Source organism: Oncorhynchus clarkii, chromosome 2 (genome assembly GCF_045791955.1).
Source record: "Oncorhynchus clarkii lewisi isolate Uvic-CL-2024 chromosome 2, UVic_Ocla_1.0, whole genome shotgun sequence".
NCBI lineage: Eukaryota > Metazoa > Chordata > Actinopteri > Salmoniformes > Salmonidae > Oncorhynchus > Oncorhynchus clarkii.
Window position 1 is genome coordinate 58,241,641 of NC_092148.1, and position 17,539 is coordinate 58,259,179.

The 17,539-nt window shown below is 44.8% G+C and overlaps 1 protein-coding gene across 1 annotated transcript in view; it reads right to left on the reverse strand.

Moving 5' to 3' along the window:
* LOC139381714 (neurotrophic tyrosine kinase, receptor, type 3a) overlaps nt 1-17,539 on the reverse strand; it is a 253,132-nt gene that overhangs the window by 211,059 nt on the left and 24,534 nt on the right. The window contains exons 2-3 of the mRNA XM_071125444.1: nt 9,515-9,589; nt 4,591-4,662 (exon numbers count right to left, since the gene is read on the reverse strand). Coding sequence (XP_070981545.1) covers nt 4,591-4,662; nt 9,515-9,589 — 147 coding nt within the window. The remainder of the gene's footprint in view (nt 1-4,590; nt 4,663-9,514; nt 9,590-17,539) is intronic.

A 17,539-nucleotide genomic window follows, 5' to 3' on the forward strand; every position in this document is an offset into this window, starting at 1 on the left:
ATTGTCTATAGAGCTCCAAAACAGGATTGTGTTGAGGCACAGATCTGGGGAAGGGTACCAAAACATTTCTGAAGCCTTAAAGGTGCCCAAAAACACAGTGGCCTCCATAATTCTTAAATGGAAGAAGTTTGAAACCACCAAAACTATTCCTAAAGCTGGTCGCCCGGCCAAACTGAGAAATCGGGGGAGAAGGGCCTTGGTCAGGGAGGTGACCAAGAACGCTATGCTCTAACAGAGCTCTAGAGTTCCTCTGTGTAAATGGGAGAACCTTCCAGAAGGACAACCATGTCTGCAGCCCTCCACCTATTAGGCCTTTATGGTAGAGTGGCCAGACAGAAGCCACTCCTTAGTAAAAGGCACATGACAGCCCGCTTGCAGTTTGCCAAAAGGCACCTAAAGACTCTCAGACCATGGCAAACAAGATTCTCTGGTCTGATGTAGGCAAGATTGAACTCTTTGGCCTGAATGCCAAGCGTCACGTCTGGAGGAAACCTGGCACCATCCCTACGGTGAGGCATGGTGGTGGCAGCATGATGCTGTGGGATGTTTTTCAGTGGCAGGGACTGAATGACTAGTTAGGATCGAAGCAAAGATGAATGGAGCAAAGTACAGAGAGAAAAAATGGAAAAAAAGTGGAAAAAATCAATTGGTCTGAATACTTTCCGAAGGCACTGTATATGTGTGTATACTGTATGTGTGTACGTGTGTGAGTGTGTGTTTGTGTTGTATCGGTATGTGTGTGTGTGTTACATGTGTGTGGGTTTTGTGTGGGAGTGTCAATGTCGTGTGTGTGAGTGAGTGTGTACACTATTTAGTGTGCATATATAGTCTAGTGAGTGTGCGTAGGATCAGTACAAGTGCAGATATTCCGGGAGACCATTAATTAACTATTTAGCAGTCTTATGGCTATTTAGTAGCTTGGGGGTAGAAGCTGTCTCGGTGCATGTTGGTCTGAAAGCTAATTCTCTAGTACCATTTGTAGGACATTAGCGGAGTGAACAGTGGCTTGGGTGGCTGGAGTCTTTGGCAATTTTTCAGGCCTTCCTCTGACACCGCCTGGTATAGAGATCCTGGATGGCAAGGAGCTCAGCCCCAGTGATGTAGTGGGCAGTCCACACCACCCTCTAGCGTTTTTCCGGTCAAGGAATTTGCCATATCAAGCTGTCATGCAGCCAGTCAAGATGATCTCGATGGTGCATCTGTAGAAATGTTTGAGGATCCAAGGGCCCACGCCAAATATTTTCAGCCTCCTGAGGGAAACTAGGCACTACCGTGTCCTCTTCACGACTGTTGTGGTGTGCGTGGACCATGTTAATTTCTTAGTGATGTGGATGCCAAGGAACTGGAAACTCTCGACACGCTCCAGTACAGCACCGTCGATGTGGATGGGGGCGTAGTCTCCCCTCTTTCCTCCTATAGTCCACGATCAGCTCCTTGGTTTTACTGATGTTGAGGGAGAGGTTGTTGACCTGGCACCACACTGCTAAGTCTCTGACCTCCTCCCTGTAGGCTGTCACATCAGGGAGAGAGATAGAGAGAGAGTGCGAGAGGGAGAAAGAGAGACAGAAAGAGAGATAGCGAGAGGGAGAAAGAGAGACTGAAAGAGAGATAGCGAGAGAATGCCCTGTGTGGGCTGGTGGGGGCGTTTCATCCCTGGAAGTCACTGTGTAAGTGACATTTCAGTGTGAAGACACACGGCATAGGGTTGAGAAGATTTAATGAGAGTGACTCTTTGGTCTCCCTCCTCCACTACTGGAGGGAATAACCTTTACAACTTCCCCCTGACAATGATCCCTCAAGATACTGCATATTGGTTGTCCTCTCATATCAAGGGATAAAAATGATGGACCTGAAGAAATCCAGACAGCAACCTTACATTCTGCCACACATAGTAGGAGACACAAGAAATGAACCTTAGACTTCAAAAACAGGTTGGGCAATGTAAGTTCAAACGCAGAGAGCTTTGGTATTGATTCCATTGTCTTTTGTCTAGAACAGTTGAGAGCCCATTTCCATCCATTTCAGGATAAAGGCCTTGAATAAACGACTGATAGTGGGACCCTCTGTATGTGTTTACAACCAGTGTTTGACCTCGGACTGAAATAGGTGCTGGTACTGTACTCATTTTGGGTGCCGGTACTGTTTGTATTTAGGTGCAGGAACTCCACAGTATTTGTATTCTATAAGAGGAACAGAAACAGTAGAACATTAAGAGGTGCCGGTACTCAACTCCGGTGAGCTCCTGCCCAGGTCAAGCACCGTTTATAGGAATGCACTGTGGGTCAAAGAACATTCAGGTCCAAGAGAAAACAAATATTAATACAAATATATATAATATAGAATTGCAGATCGAATTGATTTAAACCCAATACAATAACTTAAATAACGTATAGCTCAAATGAAATGATGGATAATTTAATGTACATTTCTCAAGCCCACAATAGAATGTATCGGTACCATTCCCAGCCTGCCAGGAGTTAGCTATTTATGCTATTTATGCTCCTGTGGAGCTGAGGCCCTGCTGCACTGAGCTAGCCTGACGACTCACACTAAATTCTTCCACTGCTCTGCCGCTCGCTGCATATTTAGTACCGAGACTGACATCATTGAAGCCGTTCGTTGTGAGGAGGGGCACAAGGGGCATTGTACAAAACAAAGTCATCAGCGATTGGATCGTATCAAAGACAGCCCCGAATGTGTTCACATTCGGTGAAGGGTCGGGGAGGTACTCAAATCCGGACTCATTGCGGAGAAGAAACTAACGGCTGTGTGCGTGGTGTGGCGTTTGGCTGGAGCAAGGAGTCTGGGCAGCCAGGCAAGCACTGAGCTGATTTATGGGATCATTTAGATGGAATGCTTGTGACACAAAGCATAGGGAGCCTGCTCCCACACTGCTCCTGGGCTGGCCTATATGACCGTGATGTGAATGACCGCTCTGGAAATCTAGGGTTTTCTCTACATAAAACCCAGCGCAGCGTGAAAGACATTGTCCACTAAGCACAAGGAGAGCTGTAATAAAACACTTCCCTCTCTATAACAGGGTGCATAGATCTAAGGTGCATAGATGACTCTCTAGAACCTCCAGCTCTATAACCCGAGTCCTTGCAGCTCCAGAGGTAGACGTGTACAGTATGGCGCATGTGTGGCCTTCTTCAGCCATCATCCTATCATCCTTTATAATGAGAGCCCATTAGCATGTCCATCTGCTCTGTTTGAGACAGTGGACAGTGAAAGGTGGGTATTTTAATGACTGTCCTTCCCGTTATCACATGAAGAGATGATGGAGTCGACTCCAGATCTCGGTCTCTCATAGTTACACTGCACGGGACACTGTTACGCATTCTAGTCAAGGCCAGCTTCCCTGAATCTTGTAAAATAAGATAAAGAGTTGCACGCACACTCTCTCTTTCACACACAGACACACACAGTTTTCTTACTCTTTTTCCCTACACACATTAACTTTCATGTGTAGCCACTCACACGAAAATGTACGTACATATATACAAACAAACATACACAGAACAGTGATGAATACCTCAAAAGACATGGGACTGCTGAACTGAAGTGTGTGATTGACAGCTGAGATTACAGACTGGTGACTCCAGGTAGTAGACTGCTATTCAATTTCTTCCTCACTGTTTACTCTGGGAAAATTGGGAAATAACAGTGCTGTCACACTCAAGAAGTCTCACCTTTATTATGGAAATCAGCAACACTTCGCTAGCGGTGCCACTCAGCCCTTGCATATAGTACCCAAACCACCTCCCCTTCCCTCACTCTTAACACAAACCACTGCACTTTTCACCAACCTGAAATTGGGTTCATTCTGAATATGTACACTGCTAGTGAGGAGTGTATACATATTGAAAGATCGAATGGAATAAATGCATCTGCTTGGAGGCCTAGCCTATCTTACAAACCACATATATACATTATGAACAGACACAGCAACCATAACATGGTGGAACTGTGTTCAGCCGTGTGTGAAGCAGCCCAGGCATTGTACTTTAGCTGAACTGGTCTGAGTCTCAAATGGCACCCTATTCCCTTTATAGTACACTTATTTTAACCAGGGCCATGGTCAAAAGAAGAGCACTATAAAGGGAATAGAGTTCTATTTGAAATGCAGCCTGGGACTAGGATATCACTGCAGCGGGAGCACACTACTTCCTGTAGAGGAGGGGTGAATTATGTATGTTAGGATACTGTATGCCTGGAATGGGACAGGGACTGCGCTAGAGTGGTTTGTGGGGCCCATGTGGAATGGGACGCCTGCATATTCAGTAGAAATGGCTGTGGTGATGGTCTCTAGGTTGTGCTAAACTTATCTAAACTCCACATGCCTTGGTTAATATGTGGCCTAGTCAATCTGAAGATCTCGCTGTCAAAGTAAGATCAGTCAGTAAGAGGGAGAGTCAGAGGGCTGTGAACTGTGAACAAAGCAGCCTGTCAAAGGTCATTGAGGGGGAGAATCCACTCGAAGAGGGGATGTGATGTACTGTATATTCTCATCTGTGTTTAACAGTAACAGACTCCTAGAGAGAGAGAGAGAGAGAGGGAGGTAACGGAGGTAACAGTAACACCACTCACATGTAGCGGAGGTGGGGGTTCTGGGAGAAGGCTCTGGCCTGGATACCGCGCAGGTTGCCGTTCATGATCGTTCTGGAAGAGACACACAGTGTCACAGAATGTAAGGCATGTAATACACTACCAGTCAACAGTTTGGACCTACTCATTCAAGGGTTTTTCTTTATTTGTACTGTTCACTGTGTGAATCAGGGATTCATTGTCAAATTTCTGCAAAGAAACCATTACTAACGGACACCAATAAGAAGAAGAGACTTGCTTGGGACAAGAAACCTGAGCAATGGACATTAGACTGGTGGAAATCTGTCCTTTGGTTGGATGAGTCCAAATTTGAGATTTTTGATTCTAACTGCTGTATCTTTGTGAGACGCAGAGTAGGTGAATGGATGATCTCTGCATGTGTGGTTCCCACTGTAAAGCATGGAGGAGGAGGTGTGATGGTGTGGGGGTGATTTGCTGGTACAGTGTCTGTGATTTATTTAGAATTCAAGGCACGCTTAACCAGCATGGCTACCACAGCATTCTGCAGCGATATGCCATCCCACCTGGTTTGCGCTTAGTGGGACTATCATTTGTTTTTCAACACGACAATGACGCAGCACACCTCCAGGCTGTGTAAGGGCTATTTGACCAAGCAGGAGAGTGATGGAGTGCTGCATCAGATGACCTGGCCTCCACAATCACCCGACCTCAACTGAATTGAGATGGTTTGGGATGAGTTGGACCGCAGAGCGAACGAAAAGCAGCCAACAAGTGCTCAGCATATGTGTGAAGCATTCCAGGTGAAGCTGGTTGAGAGAATGCCAATGGTGTGCAAAGCTGTCATCAAGACAAAGGGTGGCTTGGGAGAAAGTAAAACATAAAATATATTTTGATTTGTTGAAAACTCTTTTGGTTACTACATGATTCCATATGTGTTATTTCATAGTTTTGATGTCTACAATTTGATTACTCTACAATGTGGAAAATGGTTAAAAAAAAATTAAATTTTTTATTTATTTTTAAACCTTGAATGAGTATGTGTGTCCAAACTTTTGAATGGTATATGTTACGGTCAGACACTCACATGGAAATAAGTACACACAGGCAATAGGTTACAATTGTTGATACTGAAAGACACCACCTCCTACGTTTACGGATAAATTAAAGGAAAATAAAATGCTATTCCATAATTAAAACCACCAACACAGTCCTGACAGTGTGTCCATGGAAACCAGGGTTGCACAGTGTTTTTTTGGCTCTACCCACACTAAGGAGTAGGCACGCAGGTCGCACAAACGTCACAGAAACTGCAATTGTCTGCTGATTGGTCGGAGATATGTTGTCACGAATTCCTCATTTGCAGTTAAAAACCGGCTGTGATAGCAGTGCACTCACTGGAAGCATGGAAAGGAGTTTCTTTTAAACGTGGCTCGCAACCGGCAACGTTTGGGGTAAATAGGGAGGCATTCTAAAAGTCATCGAATCTTATCTTCCGGCTCGTCGCCCCTGCTCCTCTCCCTCCTCACGGGCCATCATTACGATCAGGATAGTATCAAGAGCCTGCATCTTCTCTCTCGCTCCTCAGCTAGCTTCACAGGGAGCTAATATCAATTATGTATATTGAATCCATTTTTATCATGGGCATCTGCAAGCTGTTTATTTGCTCTGAACACGCGTCTCTTTTCATTAGAATCCATCTGAGAGAATGATTACATCAGAACAGTCCTGATGGCGTCACACTGTGTAGCTAACACCGATGTGCAACTGTAACACTGGGTGTATGGTAAGCCAAATGGACATGTTAAGACAAGTATTCCGCAATATTGTATTTGGCTTAAACAAGGGCAGCCCAGTGGGGAATACAATGTGGTCAAGGTCAGACACATAAGGACCTGGGAGTGAAGACAGCCAACGCAGACGTGTCACATGTCCCCTGTTGCTTGTACTCAAATATTAAAATTAATCATCAAGGTGGGCTGGCTGAGGCTCTAAGGCACATGAGGCTGACCCAATGTGGGCCCAGAGTAGCTCCTGCTCTGGCACTGCCTGGGCTGCTCACTCTCTGGTGAGTCATCCAAATCACCTGGCCCTGAACTGCTGTGGAGGAGACGGAGGGGAGGTAGGGGAGGGGAGGGAGGCAGCAGAGGAGCCAGGGCCCACTCCAGGTGAGCCTGATGCTAATGAGAGGAGCTGTTAATCAGCCCTGTTCAAGTGCTCTGGGCCTCCCCTAATAGGACCAGTGGTTACATTTGAGGAGACTAGGGGAGACTGGAGGAGACTAGGGGAGACTGGAGGAGACTAGGGGAGACTGGAGAAGACTAGGGGAGACAGGAGGATACTAGAGGAGACTGGAGGAGACTAGGGGAGACTGGAGGAGACTAGGGGAGACTGGAGGAGACTAGAGGAGACTGGAGGAGACTAGGGGCGACTGGAGGAGACTAGAGGAGACTGGAGGAGACTAGGGGAGACTGGAGGAGACTAGAGGAGACTGTGAAGACTTTAGGAGGCTGAGACGACAGGAGGAGACTGGGGGCTGGAGGATGCTTGAAGATGCTGGAGGAAATTGGGGCGTGGAGGAGACTGGGAGACTGGAGAAACTGGAGACTGGAGGAGACTGGAGGAGACTGGATAAACTGGGGGAGACTGGGGGAGACTGGAGGAAACTGGGGGAGAATGGGGGCCAAGCAAGACTGGGGACCGGGCGAGACTGGAGGAGACTGGAGGAGCCTGGAGGAGAATGAGTGGAGGAGACTGGAGGAGACTGGAGGAGACTGGGGAGACTAGAGGAGCCTGAAGGCAGGGCGAGACTGAGGAGCGGGCGAGACTGGAGGAGCCTGAGAGACTGGAGGAAACTGGAGGAGACGGGAGGAGACTGGAGGAGACTGGGGAGGATGGAGGAGACTGGAGCCTGGGTATACTGAGGGAGGCTGAGGAAGACTGGAGGAGACTAGAGGAGACTGTGGAGACTTTAGGAGACTGAGGAGACTGGGACGACAGGAGGAGACTGGGAGCTGGAGGTTGCTGGAAGAGACTGGAGGAGATTGGGGCTTGGAGGAGACTGGGGAGAATGGAGGAGACTGAAGGAGACTGGAGAAACTGGAGGAGAATGGGGGCCCGGAGAGGCTGGGGACCGGGTGAGACTGGAAGAGACTGGAGGAGCTTGGGGAGAATGGAGGAGACTGGAGGAGACTGGGGGCAGGGCGAGACTGAGGAACGAGTGAGACTGGAGGAGCCTGGGAGACTGGAAGAGACTGGGATAGAGACTACAGGATACCATCACCACGCCAGAGGGGAGTATTGCCCACAGGTCCAGAGAGACCAGGATGGCTGAGGGTGGGTAGTGGACATGGGGGGAAGGAATCCGATTTACTGTATAGGAGGGTTTGGCCAGGGGTGTTTAGGGAAAGGAAAGGGAAAGGGGACCTAATTAAATGTCCTGGCTGCTATTCCAGCGTCATTTGATCAGTGTAAAATGGGCCGTAGGGAGGTGCTGTTGTTTGAGGCATGCCGCAGTGCATTAAAATAAACATGCCTGCAATATAAGCCACCGCTAGTAGTCAATAGTACTGATGGAGTATGTGTGCCCACCAGACCGGGTGCCATGTCACTATGTGTTGGGTTAGGTGGGTCATTGTATAACATTAAGTATGTCTTGCATATACAGACAGGATCTTAATTTGAGCAAGTTTGCTACAGCAGGAACATAATTCTGCAGCAACAGGAAATTTGAAATGTTATGTAGACTATAATTCATGGACATTTTAATAGGGGTTGATACACTACATGACCAAAAGTATGTGGACACCTGCTCGTCGAACATCTCATTCCAAAATCATGGGCATTAATATGAAGTTGGTCCCCCTTTCACTGCTATAACAGCCTCCACTTTGAACTTGCTTCCATTCAGCCACAAGAGCATTACTGAGGTCGAGCAGTGAGTTTGGGTGATCTTCCAATTAATCCCAAAGGTGTTCGGTGGGGTTAAGGTCAGAGTTCGTTGCAGGCCAGTCAAGTTCTTCCACAGAATTGTCTACAATATCATTGAATGCTGTAGCGTTAAGATTTCCCTTCACTGGAACTAAGGGGCCTAGCCCGAACCATGAAAAACAGCCCAGACCCTTATTACTCCTCCACCAAACTTTACAGTTGGCCCTATGCATTGGGGCAGGTAGTGTTTTCCTGGCATCCGCCAAACCCAGATTTGTCCGTTGGACTGCCAGACGTTGAAACGTGATTCATCACTCCAGAGAATGCATTTCCACTGCTTCAGAGTCCAATGGCGGCAAGCTTTACACCACTCATGGTGATCTTAAGCTTGTGTGCGGCTGCTCGGCCATGGAAACCCATTTCATGATGCACCAGGACGAACAGTTCTTGTGCTGACCGTTCTTCCAGTGGCAGTTTGTAACTTGGTAGTGAGAAAGTTGACGAACTGACTTGTTGGAAAGGTGGCATCCTATGACAGTGACACATTGAAAGTCACTGAGCTCTTCAGTAAGTCCATTGTACTGCCAATGTATGTCTATGGGGATTGCATTGCTGTGTGCTCGATTTTATTTACCTGTCAGCAACGGGTGGGGCTGAAATAGCCTTTATCAACTAATTTGAAGGGGTGTCCTCATACTTTTGTATATATAGTGTACATGTTTTGTTAGGGCAAATCAAGTTAGAAATGTCAAAGTCGAAATTAAAATCTTTATAATCCTTTTAAAGAATCAAATGCACTACAAGTTTGCATTTCCTGCTGTGCAGGAAAAGTCTCTGCAACAAAAGAGTGATCAAATTAAGATCCTACATCTGTAGCATGTTCAGGTCAGGATGACACAGCCCCATGGTCTCACAGCTATATGGTATGCTTTCATGGCTAGAGCAACAGTGGGCTCTGCAGAAAACACACATCAGTGGTTTATTAATGAGGTGTGCTTCTCCCCAAGTAGACACTCACAGTCTCTGAAGTCCAGTGTACAGCTCCATGTCCACATCCTTCAGGGTCTGCAGGCCAGTCCAGTTCTCAATGTGTCTGAGGCATAAAAGGGAAAGAACAGAAGACAGTCAGTAAAAGCAACTTTAAATGTGTTTTGTTTCGTTGGTTTACGTATTTGAGTTTGGTTTTCCCTTGTAGTAAGGAGGTCTACAATTCAGCTCAGTTGTGAACTTCATGTTTTTAGTCAGTCCCATTTGAGGACGCTACAAGGCAAAACGGAACATTAATAGTAGTCTAGTCAAGATATGTGGGATACACTGTCTGGTAGAATATTTTTTTTTGTGGATGTCCCCAAGTACGAGCACATTCACATGATTTATGCTGGCTTTAATGATCTACAATGCAATTACGTCCTGCGTAATGAGGGGACGTTTAATGAAAGCAAATGGCTGGAGGTTCCCGGAGTCTCTCCACAACACTGAACTAAAATCACTCTGGGTGCTCCATGCTGACTGTTGCTGCTCTTGAACTGTACTAAAACTGACACTCAGCATTATTCTGGTAAGAGACATCCCCAAGAGCTGCGTGTTACCATTGGGCCTGTTGAAATTGCAATACCCCATTGTTTATGTATTGTGGGCACTTAGCTTTGTAAGACTCCAAATGAGATCACGTTTTAAAGATTCACCACAGTGCCATGTCTCAAATTCGATCTGTCTCTTATTTCTCTCACTTCACTCTCTCTTCCATTACCTCGCTCTCATCTACCTGCTCAATCGGGCTGACTTTCATCCTTTCTTTTAACACACACTCTTTTTAATCGATTTTTACAAATTTGACACATTTTCACACAACAAGCACACCACACACATCCACCAGCACTCAGCAGGTCAACAACATACATTGCTGATCTCTGAGCCCAGGAAATTACATCCAGCCTCCATCTGTTACTAGCATTAGGTTGAAATTGTCTTAAAATATTTACATCAGCCATACACATTTACCTGGGCCCATCTCCCTCTCTGGTCTGTTTATAATCAGTGCAGCGTTCCATTGGTTCAGAGCAGGAAGACCATCCTAATCTCCCTGCTTCTCTTTCCATGTGATGCGTACATGTGGAACGACATCCTGGGCAGCTGCTGAGAAATGCCTTAGAACTCATCCTGATTGGTTAGCATGCATGAGCAGGCCCATGAATATGAGAGAGATCCGATGTCAGGTGAGATGTGAAATCTTGTCCAGGTGGCAGGGAGGTTATATGCACAGCCGGGGCAACATGAGGCTAACGCTGGATCCGTATATACTGGACAGTATAGCTGACCTGAGACTAGAAGCTGATGTGGGTGATCTGCACTGAAATTGTGCATGTGTACTAGATGTAGGCTACAGTATGTATTATGTAAACCACTTTATGTACTGGGTGGTTCAAGCCCTGAATGCTAATTGGCTGACAGCCGTGGTATATTAGACCGTATACCACGGGTAAGACAAAACATGCATTGTTACTGCTCTAATTATGTGGGTAACCAGTTTAAAATAGCAATAAGGCACCTCGTGGGTTTGTGATATCCTCTACGGGATCGGTGTCCTCCCCACAGGACGGTTGAGCTAACGTGCGCTAATGTGATTAGCATGACGTTTTAAGTATATAATGCATAAAGTCACACATTAATTTATACAAACGCATATATACCGTGTATCTTAACTGATGGACATTAAAACAGATACAATCTCATTAAAGGAGAATATAAAAGAGATCAAACGTAGTGGAGAGTTAACATAGAAAATTACTGTGGCAATCCATTTGACATCCCCCACTTGCTTAAGATGCAAATGTTTAAGACAGTGTGAGGTACAACAGCTATGCGCAAATTTTGAAGAAAAATATGTTATCATCTTATATTCATGAGTGTTTTTCTGGCAATTCATGTTAAAGACAAAATATTAAGACTATCCTGCTCACATCTTGATAAAACAGTGTTATGTAACCTAGCAACTCTGCTTTCCAGAGCAGTAAAGTGGGTCGTCGTTTGGAGAGGCAATGCAGAACAACAAATCCCTCAACAGAGGAACTATGGACTCGCCATGTAAAACAAAACCAAAAGCTTTAGGACAATAAATATCTAGATGACGAAGGACAAAGAGAGGCAGACAACCGAGGAGAAGGAAGAATCGCCTCACACGGACCAGAACCAATCAATACCCACAGAGATTAAAATCATAAGTAAAAAATGAAAGTTGGGGGAACGCTGGCTGATTGGCTGAGCTCATGTTAGACTCAGAATGAGGCCTGTCCTCCAGGGCCTAATTGAGTGATTGACTAATTGACTGATTGATCGATTCATCAATTGGCTGTCTAAACAGGCTGTAATGAGTCTGCATGGGGCTCCAGAGAGGGAGTGGCCAGACAGCTCAATGCAGAGGCAGAGAAGCCCATTAACATAAACCTACTGTACAGACAGTATAATCTGTGTGGAGCGCAGTGTACCTCCTGTATGACAATCATTGTGGAGTGGAGTGGCTCACACAGAACATTATGTGTTTATCAAACGTCAAACCATATGTATTGTTAGTGTTAGTACAGTACAGTGCAGTGCAGTGCAGTACAGTACAGTACATTACAGTACAGTACAGTGCAGTGCAGTACATTACAGTACATTACAGTACATTACAGTGCAGTGCAGTACATTACAGTGAAGTGCAGTACATTACAGTACAGTGCAGTACATTACAGTACATTACAGTACAGTGCAGTACAAAAGAGTGCAGTGCAGTACATTACAGTGCAGTGCAGTACATTACAGTACAGTGCAGTGCATTACAGTGCAGTGCAGCGCAGCGCAGTGCAGTGCAGTGCAGTGTAGTGCAGGAGGAGTTGCAGTGGGGGAATAATTGGGTTGACAAGTACAAAGCAGTTCTCCTCTCCTCCACCATGGTGAGAGTAGGAGCTAGTGTTAACCAGGAGCACTAGGCTGACACAGTTGGATAATGTAGGCTACATGCTGTACAGCTAAGAGGGGCTTTGCATATTTCCATACCAAAACCACCCCCTGTGAGCAGATTGAACACTGCTACTTATAACTTTGGATAAAAAAGTGTCCCTCACTTTAAAAATATTCAGACTAAAATCAGTCTTTGCCCCATAAATATGTAAATATTGCAGATTTTTTTTTGCAGTGTAGGCCTACCTCTGGTGCCGGGAGCCCACAGAGCAACAGCAGGAGTGAAGCACTGAACTAAGACCTGACCAGCCAAGCGCTAATGGCAAAGTGAGAATTCCTCAGTTGAATACATTCTGGTTTTCTCATGCCTTATACAGTATTTATAGAATAGTGATTATTTGGATTCCTTAGGTCACCTCTTTGGAAGAACAATATAATGTGTGTTTTCTTTATTATGCTTCGCACAAGTTCAATCATTCACTCAAATGTATTTATAAAGCCCTTTTTACATCAGCAAAAGTTTTACATGTCACAAAGTGCTATACAGAAACGCAGCCTAAAACCTCAAAACAACAAATGTAATGAATGCAATTATATAGAACAATGGAACATTTATCTCTACATGGGTTAGGATTTGTAGAAAAAGCTGTCAGGTACTGCATTGTAGGGAGAGAACTCAATGCCACTGTCAATCAGTTAGGCACGACGGGGGATGTGATCCGAACCAAATGGGTGAACCGGAGAGCCTATTTCACCAAAAACGTTCTCTCCTGACAGACTTTAAAACAGTATGCTGAGACGCCGCTGTCTGCCCCAAAGCTGTGACCCCATCTTCTGATGGTGAGGAATACAGTAACACACTCAGGCAGCATTGAATAGCTGCAGGTTTGATGGTACCACCCATTGTGACAGACTCATTTAAAGCACGGAAAAGCACAGAGCCTACGGCTTTCTGTGTGACTGGGGCGATGACCCAGCAGGAGGATGGGAATTTTACCCTCTGACTGTGGTTCAAATGGCAACATATTCCCTATATAGTGCACTACCCATACTGCTCTGGTCAAAAGTAGTTTACTAAATAGGGCAGAGGGCTCCATTTTGGATGCACGTTCTCTCCCCTGAACTTGCCAGTGGGTTAGACTCTCACCCACTCACACTGTTGTGCTGCAGAGGCAAAAGCAAAGACACATCTGCATGAGACCCACCTACATAAGTGGAGCCAAAAAAGGTGATGAACAAAATCACTTCCTACCTTCTCAGAAGTTTACCTCTGCGAACGCTGGAACAAACCCATTCAGTTTTATTGAGGCTGTCAGCTGACACTGATTCATTACTCCATTGCATCACCACCGCGTGAGAGAAGGGCAACATCACAACTGCCTCATCGCTTGAAATGGAATAGAATCTATACAAAAGTAACACAGGGGATATTTGCATCTCGCTTTTATCGCAGCACTGCAGTGTCAATTACCTCGACGTGGTTATATAGTACAGGAGCTAGTACTGCTGACTCTACAAGTCGTTTAGACTACCTAACTAGTGTAAACAGCGAAACAGTCATATCCTGATCTAACTTTGACGTGTCATGTCACTTTAAAATTTGAATCCAGATACAATCATTTACACATCATGACCACCATGTGCCATGTGTGACTGTTAATGACATCCTCCTATCAGTCTGAAGGCACGTGGGAGAGAGAGAGAGAGAGAGAGAGAGAGAGAGAGAGAGAGAGAGAGAGACAGAGACAGAGAGAGAGTGAAAGAGAGAAAGAGAGAAAGAGAGAAAGAGAGAGAGCATTTTGAACCACTGATCAGGTGACAACCACATGACATAGAGACTCCAGTGTTAACAACTAGCAAAATCAAATACAACAGCGGTCTTCACAATTCACTGGCTTAGCAGACGCAGCATATGTCTACGTAAGCTGTGCAGCCGTTATTTCAGCATCTGTAACCGAACATTCCCCCCAGTCCAGATCCATTCATTTGTTGATGTCTCTGTGCTGTTGAGAACGAGAACACTGTCTCTGTGTGCTTTCCCATTAGGACTTAGTCATTGGTGATGATCGGTGGTCTGTTTGGAGGTGGCAGAACTCTCTCGGGAGGCAGCCAGTGCTGTGCTCTCCCTTCTCTCAACTCATCTAATGTATTCATCCTCATGTCACGCAGCCGTATCCTTGAATGGAGCTCTCTCTTGTGTTGTTTTGTGTCTCTTTAGCAATGAAATACAAGTTGCATGTGTATTATGGAATCGTTTAAACCACTTTTTTATTGGGATGGGGAAAAAACAAGAGATTCTATTCAAAGACCTTCTGAACCATACAGCTGCTACATGTGAAAACCAATGTTTCTAGCTACTATACGTGAATAAGATGGATTTTGCCGTTTGAATGCTAATTATGTGTACGTATATGTGCAGTGTGAACCGTTAGGCTACATATTGAATGCGTGGAGGGCGTTGTCATGGAAATGCAGTTTTTGTTGGATTATTCACACAGACTAATGTATATTTTAAAATGCACCAGACACATAGGCATTGAGTGGTCTGTTGAATATAAAAAGCAATTTGGATTAGTTTATGCATTTTGGAAAAGGTTGAGTGAGGAATAAGGCTTCACACTCCCATTATAAAGTTACAATACCCTAGAAAACACAGAACATAGGAGTGTGTCTCTGTGACTCCACTCACAACTGCATTTTAATTACACATACAACATAATAGTTTCTGTTCCAAAACCTAATTATGCAGTGGCATTTCATCTAAATCAACTAGGAGAAAGGAACATTTATATGCGTTCTATTTTTAGGGGCTATTCTTTATACTCAAAGTCATAATAAGTGCGAATTTTTGCAATTCTTTAATCTTACACTTAGGCTAAATAAACCCGGTGTACTGTGTACTTGTTAACTGCAGACCATTTTGGTAAAACAAAACCAACAACAGATTAGTCCACTTCAATTTTCTAATCTGTTTGAAATAATCCAGTCAGAATGTAAAGTGATAGTGTGTGCGTATGTGTAATTACCTAGTTGCATGGTTCAGGGGCCAGGACGACAGCTCTGGCCTTGATGAAGGTGTGTATAACACCCTGCTAGAATCTGATTTAACCATCCCCCATTTCTCCATCTTGGAGTCAGCATTTACGCAAATATTTGAACTGCAGCTCTCAAAGCGTCAATCAGATCAGGGTATAGCATGCTACATGGAGCTGCTGGGTTTTCTGAAGGAACTGAGGATCACAATTCTGTATCCTCCTGGCACCGGTCCAGAAGTGTTGCCCTGCCTGCATGCTGATGGCTGATGGCTGATGGCTGAGCTGCCACTCTACTCCACCGCTCCTCTTAATGGAAGCAATGAAACCCAGCTTTAAGGGCTCCCATCTGGAAGCCATGATAAATAGTTTGGTGGGAGAGATGCAAGCCAAGCCAATACTTTTTTCCAACATGGCTGGTGTTGTGATACGTACGGTATATGCTAGACGTTTACAGCAGTGTGATTTAGTTGCAATGAGTTATGCACACTATATTTCTGCTTTTTGTTGTTGTCTCTCTTTACAAAGATTTTCATCATACAGTACTATATATATATTCATTTATGGAAATGTAAGAGAAAATGTCTTGCTCGGCTTACTGAACTGTGCAGCACTGCTAAATATGTATGTAGTATTTCAAGGGTTTTACCTCTCCTCTTAACCTGTCATATTGTTACTATTATGGTCTCCCAGACAAGGCAGCTAATGGTCCTTTAGGATCACAGTATTTTCCTGTGAAAAGCACAAACCCTACCGCTCTTTATCTTTGGGTTTTAATAGGGTGATATATACGTGGTATAAACTTTATATAGAATAATGGACGTGGCAGTGTGGGTTTTGACAATGCCATAATTTATGACTTCAAGTAGATTTCCTGGTATCAAATTAAACTTTGATGGAGTTTTTTGAATTATCCTTCTTACTTCTAAGGCATAAAGTTGCTTTCAATTCATCTCTGTTTGATATACATGCAAAATAAAGTATTCTGATTTATATTATTGTTAGTAAGAGTACTCTAGATTTTTATCTTAACCTGGAACTGGGCGTGCTATGCATCGTAAGTTCCAGCTTTTATTCAGAACCTACTCCCGTTTATCTAGTATTAAAAAAGTACTAAAATAGAGAGAGTAGTCCTCTAAATTTACAAGGTGTGAAATTGCCTCAGCATGCATAGAAAGAGCTCCTAACTCTCCCTAATCCTCCATGACTCCACAGCACACAGACAGGGCTGTTATTCAATCAGCCAAAGCTTTATTTACACTTTATTTACACCATATCAACAGTTTTACAACCGGATTTTACTGTCATATCGTTTAGCTTGAATGCTTTGGGTATGTAGTAAGTTCAGGTTCACTGCTGAAACAATAAGCTGCTGTATGCTGTGGCAGGGATCAAATCAAATCAATTTTTTTTTGTCACAGGTGTAATCCTTACAGTGAAATGCTTACTTACAAGCCCTTAACCAACAATGCAGTTTTAAGAAAGAAATACCTAAAGAAAATTAAAAAATACAAATTTGGACCTAGAGTTGATTTTCCGGTACCGCTTGCCGTGCGGTAGCAGAGAGAACAGTCTACTGTATGACTAGGGTGGCTGGAGTCTTTGACAGTTTTTAGGGCCTGTCTCTGTCAACCTGTCTGGTATAGAGGTCCTGGATGGCAGGAAGCTTGGCCCCAGTGACGTACTGGGCCGTACGCACTACCCTCTGTAGTCCCTTGCAGTCGGAGGCCGAGCAGTTGCCGTACCAGGTAGTGATGCAACCATTCAGGATGCTCTCGATGGTGTAGCTGTAGAACCTTTTGAGGATCTATGGGTCACATGCCAAATCTTTTCAGTCTCCTGAGGGCGAATAGGTTTTGTCATGCCCTCTTCACGACTGTCTTAGTGTGCCTGAACCATGTAGGTTTGTTGGTTATGTGGACACCAAGGAACTTGAAGCTCTCCACCTGCTCCACTACAGCCCTGTCGATAAGAATGGGGGCGTGCTTGGTCCTCCTTTTCCTGTAGTCCACAATCATCTCCTTTGTCTTGATTACGTTGAGGGAGAGGTTGCTGTCCTGGCAGATCTCTGA